This window comes from Vombatus ursinus, unplaced genomic scaffold (assembly GCF_900497805.2).
Source record: "Vombatus ursinus unplaced genomic scaffold, bare-nosed wombat genome assembly UNPS02014953.1, whole genome shotgun sequence".
Lineage (NCBI taxonomy): Eukaryota > Metazoa > Chordata > Mammalia > Diprotodontia > Vombatidae > Vombatus > Vombatus ursinus.
Genome location: NW_020954731.1, coordinates 178,877 through 193,645, shown reverse-complemented (window position 1 = coordinate 193,645; position 14,769 = coordinate 178,877). Strand labels below are relative to the sequence as shown.

Below are 14,769 nucleotides of genomic sequence, written 5' to 3'. Positions count from 1 at the left end.
CCCCTTCTTTAAAACCCAACTCAAAGGTTATTTCCTCAGAAGCATCACACAATTATATAATTTCAAAGAGCACTTGGATCAACATTTATGCAAACAATACTTCCTTTCAATCTCTGACGAAATTATCCTTTCTCATTACTAAGACCAACTCCTCTACTTGCACCCTTAATCCCATACCCTGCATCACCTCTAGAAGCTTACTTCTGTAACATTCTTTCCTTTCTCTATTTTCCTTTAATTTTTTGCTGTTTTGAACTTGACAATATCAATAAACACAACCATATTCATATACAAAGAAGAGAAAAAGAAGATTATAGTATAAAAGATTCTATAGATGTAATGAGATGAGAGAGGTAAGTACTTATGCTTAAAGGTATCATAGGTAATGAATCAGCATGAATAACATTTATGTAAATGTATATATATGCATAAATAGTTGAAATGTAGAGATAAATTTGCAGTAAGAACATAATAGTCAGGGAACTAAATGTATTCTTTTAGTACTGAATAAATCTAACAAAATATTAAAAATAAAACATTTGAGGGCTTGATAAGAAAGTCAGAAAAATAAGAAAATCAGAAAATATAATTCTCAGGTAATTACTGAATGGGAATATAAGAAAATCAACATTTTTTCCAGTGCATATGAAACATTTATAAAATTTTACCAAGTATCTCTGAGTAAAGGCCTCATTGAACATGCAGGAAAAAAATACTAAATATAAGATTTATTTATCATAATGCAATAAAATTACATTCAAAGAAAAACCTTTGAAGAAAAAGAAAAAAAGTATGTAATTGGTAAATCAAAAAGCATCATAAAGAAATAGAATTCTTATCATAAAATTATAACAATGAGATAATATGCTAAAATAGGTGAGTTATAACTAATGCAATCTCTTTGGCAAAATGTATACTTTTATGCACATTTATTAACAAAAGCAATGAACTGGACATGTAATAGAAAAAAAAAAAACCTAGAAAGAGCAATAAATCAATTCTCCCAAACAACAAATCCTGAAAACAAATGAAAGGAAAAGGTTAATCAAGTTGAAAGCAGAAAAAGCCATTAAATTGATAAACAAAAGTATGAACTGGTATTTAAAATAGTAACATAAAGATATATTTTTTCCAAAAGTTATGAAGCTAAACTGTTCTTAAAAATGCAAAACTAGGAGGCAGAGCCAAGATGGCAGAGAAAAGGCAGTGGCTCACTTGAACTCTCTCCAAAAGCCTTCTGAACACCTTTAAATAATTTCAAAAACAATTCCTAGGGTGGCAGAACCCACAAAAGGACAGAGTGAAATAATTTTCTAGTCAACGGCAGTTTAGAAGGTCAACATGAAAGATATGTCACACCAGGCTGACAGTGGAGCCCTGTCCAGCAAAAGCCATACAAGCACAGATCAGGCCACTGAATTTTCAGTGGTAGCTGCTGCTTCTAAAGTTCTCAGCCCATAGACAGTAAGGGTTTGAACAACTGATCAAAAGGAGATCACAGAGGTCTCTTGCTGGAACTAGGGGCAGGACTCTGTTGCCTTGTCCATAGTCAGATTGGAGTCACAGTCCTGGGTGGCAGTCCCAGAGCAAGGAGCAGCACTAGCACATGACAGCTTGTGGGCCACAGTGGAGCAGGGAACCTCCTCAGAGTTCCAGGGCAGAAAACGGTGCTTGTGGTCACTCACAGACCAGAGCATAGGCCACGAGAGTAGTAAACACCTCTCCTTAGATCATATCACCTTTGAAGAACTGAAAACTTACAGGTCCCGGGAAGTATCTCTGAAAACAGCTGCACAAGAACCCTGAAGCTTGGGACACAGCATCCCCCACTGTGGAAGCAGAGCCCACTTTAACAAAGAGTTCAAAGTCAAGAAATATATAGAACATATAGAGAACTGAGTCAAATCTATAAAATAAGAGCCATTCCCCAATTGATAAGTGATCAAGAGATATAAGCAGTTTTCAGATGAAGATTAAAGCTATTTACAGTCACATGAAAAAAATGTTCTAAATCACTATTGATTGGAGAAATGCAAATTAAAACAACTCTGAGGTTCTATCTCATACCTATTAGATTGGCTAATATGATAGAAAAGGAAAATGATAAATGTTGGAATGGATGTGGGAAAAATGAGACACTAATGTACTGTTGGTGTTGCGCCCTGATTCAACCAATTCTGTACAGCAGTTTGGAACTATGCCCAAAGGACAATAAAATCATGCATAACCTTTGACCTAGCAATATGACAACTAGGAATATATCCAAAAAGAGATTAAAAAAAAGGAAAAGTACCTATATGTACAAAAATATTTATAGCATCTCTTTTCTGGCGATGACGAATTGGAAATTGAAGGGATGCTCATCAGTTGAGGAATACCTGAACCAATTATGGTATGTGATTACAATAAAATATTATTGTGCTATAAGAAATGATACGCAGGAGGCTCTCAGAAAAACCCCAGAAAGACTTGCATGGGATGATGCAAAGTGACATGTACTGTATACAAAGTAAAAGCTATGTTGTAAGATGATCAGCTGTGAATGACTTAGCTATTCTCAGCAATACAATGATCAAATACAATGGTGTCTGAATACAGATTGAAGCATACTTTTTTTAAACTTTATTTTTCTTGAAATTTTTTGTCTGTTTTCTTTCACAACATAACTAATATAGAAATTTGAAAGAGAGAAAAATGGAAAACTAGAATTCACAAGAATTAAAAATGAATTAAAGGAAAATATCACAAGCTATTTTGCTCTATCATCTGACAAACTGATAAATTAGATGAAATAAACAAATTCTTAAAAATAATACCAAAATTAGCAGAAAGAAATATTACTTAATACAGTATCAAAATCAAAGCAATTCATATAAATATCATCATAGAAGTAAATTGAAGAAAACATAAAAGAATATGCAGAGGGAAAAAACAAACCCTAGACCAGATTTATAAGTGAATTACTTAAAATGTTCAAAGAACAGGTAATTCCAATATTATATAAACTTTTTGAAAAAAAAAATGAAAGAAGAACATTCCAGACTCTTTGTATGACACCAATTTGGTCTTATTATGTAAACTAAGGAGAAATAAAGCTTAGAAAGAAATCCATAGATTAATATCCTGAATTAATCTGGATGTAAATATATTAAGCAACATATTAGCAAATAACCTACAAGAACAAATGTTCTAAAACTGTTACATTCTCTCTAATTTTTATTAGTATCAGTAACAGAGGATTGGTTCAACATCAGAAATAAAAACGTAAAAGTATATTAATAACCACTTTTAAAACAATATGATTATGTCAATAGATGATGAAAAAGCAAAATCTAATACTTTTTCTATTAAAACACTACAAAATATAGGAATAAATAATGTTTCTTAATACAGTAAATTATTGTCTTGCCTTGGGTCCAATTTGTTGTTCTGTCATGTCAGTCATGTCTGACTGACTTTTTTTTTGTGTGACTCCATTTGGGGTTTTCTTGGCAATTACTGGAGTAGCTTGCCATTTTCTTCTTCATTTTACAGGTGATGAAACTGAGGCAAACAGGGTTAAGTGACTTCCCCAGGGTCACACAGTTATTAAGTGTCTAAGTTCAGACTTGAACTCGAGTCCTCCAGACTTTAGGGCCAATCTTCTATCCATTTTTCCACCTAGCTGTACCTAATATGGTAAGTTACATATCTCTAAAACCATGAGGAAACATTATATGTAATGAAGAATAATTGGAGTTCTGTCCAACAAAATCAAGGTTAAGAAAAGATGTCCATTTTCACTATTACTATCTAAGATGAATCTAGAGTCAAGGATCGTTATGATCAGTTTATTGGCCTTGTTTCTATGTGGATTTGATACCACTCACCTAGATTGGCACTGAGGACCCTTCTAATTAAAAACAAAACAAAACAAAACAAAACAAACAAACCTGTAATTTATTGAAGTTTGACATTGATAGAACTTTCCAACAGAGGGAACAGAATGTAAGTTTCTCAATGTCTTTTGTTTTGCCTTTGTACTTTAGCTTCTATAGCTAAATTCCAGAGAACCTTCCACAAAGGGTATCTTCATTTTTAACTAAAACATTGCTACCAATCTACACTTGACTAGTCCCTGAAAACAGATTGGATACTCTCCCTGACTCCAAATTCATCTTACCATCAGAGGAATCAATTCTTCCCAGCTGGCTTCCTCCCTGAACCTTTGGACTCTTTCTTCCACTGGTGAGTTCTTCCTGGAGGTTTCATTTTGGTGAAGGACCCAGATCAGCCATCTCCCAGTTTCTCAGACTTTTTTTTCTGACAACAGGGCCATCTGAAAGAATGTAAACTAATGTAAGCTAATGTAAGAGAATCACTTTGCTGGTGTTAAGCCTTTGATCACAAGGATCTTCAATCCTAAGTCAACTTTTGTCAATAGAGCCAATGACTGCTCTGGAAAGACACCTTCCAAAGTTTGCTGCAGCCTGCTTGTTTCAGTCTCCAGAGTGCTGATTATAAAATTTTCAGAAATTTGCAAATGCTAAAAATCAGGGTTTAATTTATTATTTTGTTGACTATCTAGACATAAAAAGTAATGGAGAAAATGTGAATAATTAAGGTTAAACTTTAAAACAACTTTTTTAATTTATTCTTTTCTCTGGAGAGGTGGTTGTTAAACACCACTATCATATGTAGTACCCTGGATTTGTTAGGACTGTGTGTTTGCATGCTCTAAGAATTCTTCAGCTGATTCTCCATTTGTATTCAAGCTGTTTTCTCCCACAGGAAAACAAAATAAAACAAAACTACAGGATGGTGTCTCCCAATTGTTTCTCCCAAAGTAACTCTTCTTTTTTTTCAGCCAAAGACAAGATTTATTAAAGATCTGCCATATTGGCCAGACTCTTAAAGAATCTGAACATTTGTGAGCTATTGGCTAGATTATAAAAATCTGAGCACCTTAATGGAGACAGGATGGACCTTATATCCAGAAAGACTGTGGGAGGGATCTAGGGAGGATCTTGATGAGAGTAGCCAGTAGGCTGGGGTGAACAGAATGCCAGAGACGTGGACCACTTGGCCAAGGGAGAATAGAGTCTAGATAAGATTAAGGGTGGGAAGTGGCCAGGACCTTGGGGAGGTAAGACAATGGAGGTCTAGGCAAGGTTAAGGGTAACAGAGAATTTGAGATTGGGCATAGGCCATAATGAAAGGCCAGTTGATAGGATTATAGCCTCAGGGGACCACTAGAGACTTCCTCGATCAATTCCTTGAGAATTCAAGGAGAGTCCAAGCCTTTAGGGCAGAAGACAAATAGTACATTAAAAAAAAAGATGATTGCACATGAAACTGCAAATCCACCATGCACAACTTGCTATTCCTTTTAAATATACAACAAAACTACCATGTAAATTTATTTTTTCCTTTTTTTTCTTCCCTATCCCTCCCTTGCCCTAGAGATGGCAACCATTATACACACACACACACACACACACACACACACATAGCATTGCATAAATTGACAAGGGAGATAGACTCAGAGACTCATCTGTTATGATTCCCAGGTGACTCTCATACATCAGAGGTGGTTTTCTAGGCTGTGTGTATAAAATATGCATGTACACACACATACATACAACATGCATCTCTCTTACTTACTCATAGTTGTTTCACCAGCAAAGCATGACCCTTATACCATTGTACGTGGAGTACCTCAGATCCTGAAAATAAGAGATTTTGTGCCTCATCAATTTCTTTGCCAAGTGGTTGGGAAAACAATGCAATTAAAAGGTACTTTCTTATCTTTTAACTATACTTTTGAGAGTAACTAGAAATAGGGGTCACCCCTATCAATACCCCAAACTCTAGGCTACCTTAAGCTGACCAGATCAATTATTTTCTCCCTTCTGATTTTTTGACTCCCATCTGGAGAGAAGAAAAAAAAGGTTATACACATAGGAGTTGTTTAATAATTTTTGTTGAAGCATTCCTAATGTACCAATAATACTTGTGGAATATGAGGGTAGGGCACTAAGGTAATAGAAACTAGGGAAATCTTTATCTATGGGCACATTTATGGATATAAGTTTTTGTTTATTAGAGGGAACATGCTGGAATGGATGGAGAAGCCAGGAAGACCTGGGTTTTTAAGGCCCACCTCTGAGAAATACTGGTTCTGTAACAAATAGGAAGTCACTGTACCTCTAAGTGCTTCAAGTCAGAGGTAGGTGTCAAACATGCTGCCCATAGCACCTGAGAGCAGTCTGAACCAGATAAATGTATACTTGGGAAATAAATAAAACAGAGATAATATTCCATTTTAAAACTAAGTCATTATGTAATCCATAGGGATCCTTATGTATGGATTAGTGGCCTGCATTTCTATTTGAGTTTGACTCCACCGCCCTAGGCAATTCCATAAAACCGTAAGTTGCAGAGAAGGTAGAGACCTGCCTTAATAGAGGGAATTTCCTCAATGAGACTTTACCCATGAAAGCACAGATCCAGTTCCTATCCTTGAGGATTGAACAGTGTCAATTAGATAATAGGAGAATGTACAGGGCGATTTAATGGTCCTTAAAGCTCCATAGGCTAACAGTTTTCCATGGACCTAATAATTATTAACAATGTCAGTAGTCAATGATTGGCAGACTAAACATGGAATGGTATTGCTTTCAACCAAAATATGCTTTTACAAATTACTCTATTCAAATCTTTAAAGATCATGAGAACGGGCCCTACAATCTTCTGAGGCAACCCATTCTACTTTTAAATGGCTTCAATTTTTACAAAGTATGTTCTAACATCAAGCCTAAATTGTCTCTCTGCAACTTTTATTCTTCACTCTGAGAAAACTTAATTTCTTTTGTATATGACAAGCCTTCAAATACTTATAGACTATCCCATACTAAGTTTTCTCTTCTCTTGACTATCATCCTCACCTCTGTCTTAACCTCTGTCTGCTTCAGTTTCCTCATTGGTAAAATGGGGATTATAATAATAGTGCATGTCACTCAGGGCTGTTATAAAGATAACATGAGATATTATTTATAAAGTTCTTTGTAAACTTTAAAGTGACATATAAATGTTAGTGGTAGTAGTAGTAGCAGTAGCTGTTGTTGTTATTCTCTTCTCTGATGGAACGATCTTTAGGCCCGTTACCATCCTGAATGCTCTCATCTGGTCAACCGTTCAGTTTATCAGTTGATTTCTTTCCTCAAATGTAGTACCTAGACCAACTACAAGATTGCAGATATAATCTTAACAGAAGAGAATACAAGAAAGTAATCATATTCTTAATAACCATGGGTCTCTTAATAGGGCCTAAGATTTTTCAGACACCGTTTTGAAATACTGCCTCATCTTGAACTTACAGATCAATAAAACTCTAAGATCTTTTTAAATGAACCTAGACCAGCTTCTTCTATTTTTTAATGTTATGTTTAAAACCCAAGTGTGATATGTTACATTTATTCCTATTAAATATCTTATGTAAAAATTGCTTCCTAGTAACTTCAGAAAAATTCTAAGGTCAGAAAGGAAATGCAAAGCAGAAAGTCTTCAAATTAAAAAAAAAAAATAGATGCGGCCCCTCACGCCCTTCCCACCTTAGAAAGTGTCTGAGAACTGAATATGAGCTATTCAATTCAATTGCATATGAAGAGGCCAGCAAGACAATGAACTCAACTCTAGATTAAAAACTGCATTCATACCTTTGTTCTGGCCACTTTCTGAGCTATATCCCAAAAAGAGGATAAGAAATTTATAGTTTTATTTTATATACTGCAACTCTACTGAAGTTGTTAATTATTTCAACTAGCTTTTTTAGTAGATTTTCCAGGATTCTCCAAGTATAACATCCTATCATCTGCAAAGTGATAGTTTTGTTTCCTCATTGCCTATTCTAATTCCTTCAATTTCTTTTCCTTCTCTTATTGCTATAACTGGCATTTCTAGCAATATTGAAAAATAATGGTGATAATGAGCATCCTTGCTTCATCCTTGACCATATTAGAAAGGCTTCTAACTTATCCCTATTACGGATAACGCTTGGTGATGGTTTTAGATAGAAACTACTTATCATTTTAAGGAAAGCTCCATTTATTTCTATGCTTTCTAGTGTTTTTAAGAGGAATGAGTGCTCTTTTTGTCAAAACTTTCTTCTGCATCTATTGAGATAATCATATGATATGTTGTTTTTGTTATTGATATGGTCAATTATGCTGATAGTTTTCGTAATATTGAACCAATCCTGCATTGCGGGTATAAATCTTACCTAGTTATAATATATGATGGTTTAGCAATTTCATCAGGAAGTTCTTTCAATACCCTGGCATGTAATTTATAATTATTTAATATCTTACAATCATAGATCCAGAGGGGGAAGAAATTTCAGAGGCCATCTAGATCAAGGGTATTTAACTTGGTGATTGTGACATTTTCCCCTCTATTTTGATACCCATTTTAATATAACTGCTATCCTGTGTAATCTTACACATTTTCTTTTATTTCTTTAAAAATTATTCTAAAAAGTCAATAGTTTTACCAGAATTCAAAAGGGGTCCATGAGACAAAAATACTTAAGAAAATCTCCATCTGATCTAGTCCACTGACTCCCCCTGCCCCACCTCCGAGCATTTTACAGATGATACCACTCAGGCCCAGGGAGGTTAAATGACTCGCTTATATCATGCAGGATAAAAGTTTAAAAGGCAAAATCTGAATCCAAATCCTCTGACTCCAGACCTAGTTTTCTTGGTATAATTCCATGATAACAATTAGGTCAATTAGGAGTATAGCTAGGTTATCTTACAACCTTCTTAATTATCTTGGGCATCTTACTATTTTCTAACTCATCTTGGGCACATGATATTCAAGTATTGGAAGAATTGATATATGGAAGAGTGACTAAACTTTCCCTGTTTGGCCCCAGAGGGTAAATCTAGGAACTGTGGGTAGAAGAAATTTCAAAGCCAGATTTAGGCTCAAGGCAAGTGGGGAAAAATCCTAAAATTAATTGTTTCTTAAAGGCAGAACTGGCTACCTAGGGAAGTAGTGGGATCCCAGGAGGCTTTCAAGTTAGTGGAGATTTGACCACCATTTTGTTGGTGTGCGGTCAAGGGAATCCCAGCTCATGTCAGAATATCTAGATGACCCCTGTGTTCCTTTTCTACTCTGAGATATTGGTTGTTATTCCTTTTCTCACTTACCTTTTCTGTGCTTTTTTTTCTATTCTACATCACAGAATTTGGTTCTTTTGCTCTTCTAGAACCCAATCACACTTCCACTCGCCCTATGACCTTCCTGCTGACTGGTATCCCAGGACTAGAAGCAGCACATGTATGGATCTCCATTCCCTTCATCCTTATGTACCTTCTGGCAGTGGTGGGCAATACTCTGGTGATGGTGGTGATAGCTGGGGACCAAAACCTCCACGAGCCCATGTACCTCTTCTTAGCCATGCTGGCACTCAATGATATCATCCTCTGCACAGTCACTGTGCCCAAAATGCTTGTTATCTTCTGGAGGGGTCCAGCTATCTCCACTTTTGCAGATTGCCTTACTCAGATGTTCTTCGTTCACGCTTTGTTCCTCTCAGAATCAGCTGTGCTCCTTGCCATGGCCTATGACCGCTATGCTGCCATCTGTACACCACTCCACTATACTTCTCTACTGACTACATCTATCATTGGAAAGCTAGGGCTGGCCCTGGTGGCCCGGAGCGTGATTGTGGTCATTCCTGGTGTTCTCCTCATCCTTCGTCTGCCCTTTTGCCGGACCAATGTTATCCGTCACACTTACTGTGAGAACATGGGCATAGCCAAGCTGGCCTGTGCCAGTATCACACTCAACAGCGTCTATGGACTTACAGCAGCTTTCCTCACCACAGGGATGGACTTTATCCTCATTGCTATTTCATATGGGCTAATCCTCCGAGCAGTGTTGGGACTGTCCTCACGTGAAGCCCGAGCAAAGGCTTTTGGGACATGTGGGACACATATTTGCGTTATCCTAGTTTTCTACACATTGGCCTTCTTTTCTTTCTTCACCCACCGCTTTGGTCCCCATGTTCCCCGTCATGCCCACATCCTCCTGGCCAACCTTTATCTGCTGGTGCCCCCTACAATGAACCCCATTGTCTATGGGGTAAAGACCACAGAGATACGAGTGCGTGTACTAGGGCTTTTTCACCTGACGAAGTCTTCTTAAAAGAGATGTATGATGGTTCAGGGGAACCCAGTGTAGATTCTCTGCATGGGACTTCTTACACAAATCTATTATGTGGGCTCATCCTCAAGATGTCAAGCCACACCCAGTGTCAAGAGGCCTTAGCTCCAGAAAAAGAGAAAGAAATTTTATTGAACCTGTGCTCTAGAGATTCCCAGTCTGGTTAGCACAAACCACACAGGTTATAGTGTCAGAAGACTTAGGTCTTAGATTCAGTTCTTTCACTTGTAAGCCATGTGGTCTATGGACTAGAGGCACTTCACTTTTCAGACTCACTTTCCTTGTTGTAAAATAGTATCTTAGAATAACTTTGGGCATGTAAAATTCATTCTTCCTAGTCAAAATTTTCAATTTTTCTTTCTTTGATCCGTAAAGGAAGAATCTATCTTTGTGACTCATGGGGTTAAATTTGTGGTGAGAAGTTGGATGTAGTTATCTGATACATATGTGTTGGATGGTGTCTCACTGAATAAGGAAGGGGTCAGTGATGTAGGGGAAGACGGAACCATTGATTCCCCCATAATTCTGGTACCTTCCCTTTATATCTCTCCAATTTTATCTTGGGTGTAGCTTCTTTGCATCTAATTATTTGCATGTTGTTTCCCACTTTACAGTAGGAGGCCTTGAGAGCAGGGACTGTCTTTTGTCTTTCTTTATATCCTCAGAGCTCAGACTAGTGCCTGGCACACTGTAGGCGCTTAATAAGTGCTTTTTGACTGATTGAACAAATGGCAATGTTTGGATAAGACCAATGGCCACGCAGGAGGTGATGGCCATTCCTTATTTACTGAGACTGTGAATTTTGAAATTAACCAATTGTCTTAAGGCCTATACCCAGAAGCTGAATGTAACTGACCTTGTGCAGAAAATGCTGGGAAGAATCTCCATTCCTGGAATATCAGGAGGAACAAGCTCATAATTTGAGATCTAGACCTGATCACAACTAGAGAGGATGTTGAAAGTTAGGAGAGCCTGGGACTCAGGTCAGACACATGTGCCAGTTTAGAAGTTGTATAGATTTAAGTTATGTATCCAGTATGTTTTAGCCCTCATTACTTGCTATAGTGTCCAGACTCCTGGTATTGGATTTAGAAAGTCTGACTGAGTAATAACTCTGAAAATCATCATCTACGTGACCCTGCAAAACCTCTCTGAACCTCAGTTTGCTCATCTGTAAAATGCTGATGTTATTTGTACTACCTATCTGTGGAAGTTTTTTTGTTTGTTTCGTTTTGGGATTTTTTTTTGGACATAGCTTTTTTTTTTTTCCATGTAGCCGGGTGTCTATTCTTTTGATACTTGTTTCTTGTTCTAAAAATTTCCATACCCCACACTTGACCAACTATATATCCTTTGGCTGAAACTTGGCTTCTCTCTTTTTGTGATATCAAGGATGAAAAATCAGTCCAACTTGTCTAAGTACCTGATCCTCTTCCAATAAAAAACAGAACGCTTTCTTATGCCATTAAGCTCTCAAGCTATACTCCTTCCTTGGCCTTTATGTGGAGGTGTCAATTTCTGCCTGAGGTGTATCCTTCTCATGTTGTTCCTGTTCCTGTGCTCCTAACCAGAGCTATCGCTTTAAGCATTAAACTTTTTCTAATGTGGATGTACCACACTAAAAACCTATTGTTTTGAGCATTTATGGACAGCCTGTTTCTTTTATGAAACCTCCTTGAAGTCTCCATATAACTGTAACAGATTACTACACTACCTTTGAAATGTTAGATGTACATCTAAATACAATTGGTATTTTGAATAATATTCCCTTGTATTTTCACATCATTCAGAGATTAAATTCTCCCTGGTTTAAAAAAATGACAACTACCTATAAGAAAAACACCTAATCTCAATTGTGAAGGGATAAAAGAGGGATAAACAATAGATTAAGGACGTTTGGAAGTATTGGTAGAGAAGGAATGAATATAAAATGTAGGGCTAACATTGTGCAATGACTAACGCTGATAGACTTAGCCCTTCTCAGCAATGCAAGGATCTAAGACATCTCCAAAGAGCATTTCCATGATGGAAAATGCTATCCACATCCAGAGAAAGAACTATGGAGTTTGAATGTAAATCGAAGCATACTATTTGCTATTTTTCTCTTCTGTTTTGTTTCGTTTCCTTTTTCTGGTGGTTCCTCCTATTGGTTCTAATTCTTCCTTACAACATCACTAATGTGAAAATATGTTTAATAGTAATGGATATGTATAGCCTATATCAGATTGTGCACCATCTTGAGGAGGGAGGTGGGGAGAGAGGGAGACAAAAATTTAAAACTCAAAGCTTATGGAAGTGATTATTGATAAATCAAAATAAATTAAGAAAAAAATAATAAAATGGAGGGCTAACCAGTAAATCTTCAGACTAATCCAAATGAGATATGAAAGGGGGTAAAACTTAACTCCTCTCCAGAGACTAGGAATGAATATCTTTTAGATCTGGACAGTTGTGGGCAGTGACAACAGTCCTGTAGAAGTCCATGTTCCTTACAAATTCATATCATTCTATGTCTTCCCCCATATTGCTTTTTATCTCTCCAACTTCCTTTCACTCCAGCCTTCAGAGTTGGCTCTCTCCTATTACTCTAATAGCTTGTGATCTCCTATCCCATCTTGGAAACCTTTCCCAACTAAGAGGTCACTACTTATCTTGTTGGAATCCTCTTTCTGAAGAACACCATTTACATGAACACATTTATTATATGTAATGTAAATAGTCTTGCGGTATAGCTATTGAATTTTGTGCTTTGAATTTCCATTCTTCTTTTTGAGTTCTCTCGACATTGAAATATGAAGCTTGGTTCAGGGTTCCATTTGTACATAAGAACAAAATTAAAATGTTGATGATGGTGGTAGGAAGGGGTTAGGATTTGTAAGGTTCCTTTCAGACACATTCTATTGATTTATGATGACAACTATGGTGTAGATTTGAAGAATTATGAGGAAGAAGTAAAAGATGTGCAGAAACTGTTATCATTATGCTAATAAATCACCAAATACTGTCTTTATATGGAAGTTGGATTTTTAAAAAAATGTTATAGAGGGGTCCCCAGTTTAAATATGGATTGGACTTCTCCCATTAAGAGATCTAATCTCTTGGAGATCTCTCTTCAAGAGATTCTGAAATTCTCTGATTCAGTGGTCATGGTGATGATTTAATGGCCATCCTCTAGCACATGGCCAAGTGGCATTCCTTTATCACAGCTCTGATCACGTCTTTCTCCTACTCAGTAATGTTGAATGACTCTCTATTATTTTTAGAGTCAAATACAAACTCCTTCACAATCTAAATCCAACCTACTTTTCCAGACTTAGACATTACTCCCCTTTACTGATTTTACGGTCTAGTGGTCAAACACATTCTTGCACCAATCATTATCATCATCATTATCTTTTATGTAGTGCTTTAAGGTTTTCAAAACATTTTATAGATTTCATCTCATTTTAACCTCATAACAATCTAGGGAGATAGGTGCTACTATTACCCTCATTTTACAGTTGATAGTCAGCCAGCCAGCCAGCCAGCCAATAAACATTTTCTAAGGGCCTAGTATGTAGCAGGCACTAGGCTAAATATTAGGAATAAAATTACAAAAAAAGAACCAATTCCTGCTCTCAGGGAGCTTACAATCTAATGGAAGAAGACAACCCAGAAAAGGAAGCTGAAAAATAGGGATAGGAGGTTGAGGTAACTGAAATATCCAGAAGTTAAGTGACTTGACTAGGATCCCACAGCTAGTAAATGTCAGAGGCTGGATATGAACTCAGTTGTTTGTTTGTGTGTTTTTTAATCTCTAAGTTTTTTCCTGTGAGTTCACGTAAATGATGGGCATGGAACAGGTATAGAAGTTACTCTTCTCTGGGAAAAATCATTCAGTCAAAAAGCATTTAAAAAGCCTGAATTATGTGCCAGACTTTATAGTCATTGTCTCAGGTACTTTTCTTTCAGTATGCCTATGAGCTGCTTATTTACTGAGATAATGCCAGAGGAGTCTGGGTCATAAAGCTGATACATCACTTTCCCTGTGAGTATTAAAGTTAATAAGTCAGTAACAAAATTATCTTATTTCTTTTTTTGGTAATTTTCTATTATTTTCAACTTAAATACAAAACAAGAAAAGGAAAAAAAAAACATTGCCACATACACAGAAGAATATAACAGAGGATTCAATATAAAACAATAAATTTCCATTTCAAGAAAGCCTATATAATAAATACTGCACGTTGTTTTCAAAGCTGCCCAGCTTTCTTTGTTTCCCTGTAGGTTTTCTTTTGTTCTCTGCTGTGCACTTTTTATTTTAATTTTTCCCCTCCATTACCCCACCCCCACCCTAAAGAAGGCTATGATAAAGCACAGACATAGATAGACAGACAGATATCCATATTCTATATATATATAATAGATGTCTGTATATGTGTATACACACATAGATATCTATAAACACACACATATATACACATCTATACTCATACATATGTATGTAAGACCATACTATGCTTATTTCCACTTGTCATCTGTTTCTCTGAAAGTGGATAGCATCTTCCTTCATAAGTC

The 14,769-nt window shown here is 36.4% G+C and overlaps 1 protein-coding gene across 1 annotated transcript; it reads left to right on the top strand.

The window, feature by feature from the left end:
- Positions 1-1,341: 1,341 nt before the first annotated feature.
- On the top strand, positions 1,342-10,194 carry LOC114030287 (olfactory receptor 52D1-like). The gene is made up of 2 exons (XM_027845092.1): positions 1,342-1,453; positions 9,254-10,194. Exons 1-2 carry the CDS (start codon positions 1,342-1,344, stop codon positions 10,192-10,194), a joined length of 1,053 nt encoding a protein of 350 aa, XP_027700893.1.
- Positions 10,195-14,769: the final 4,575 nt, after the last annotated feature.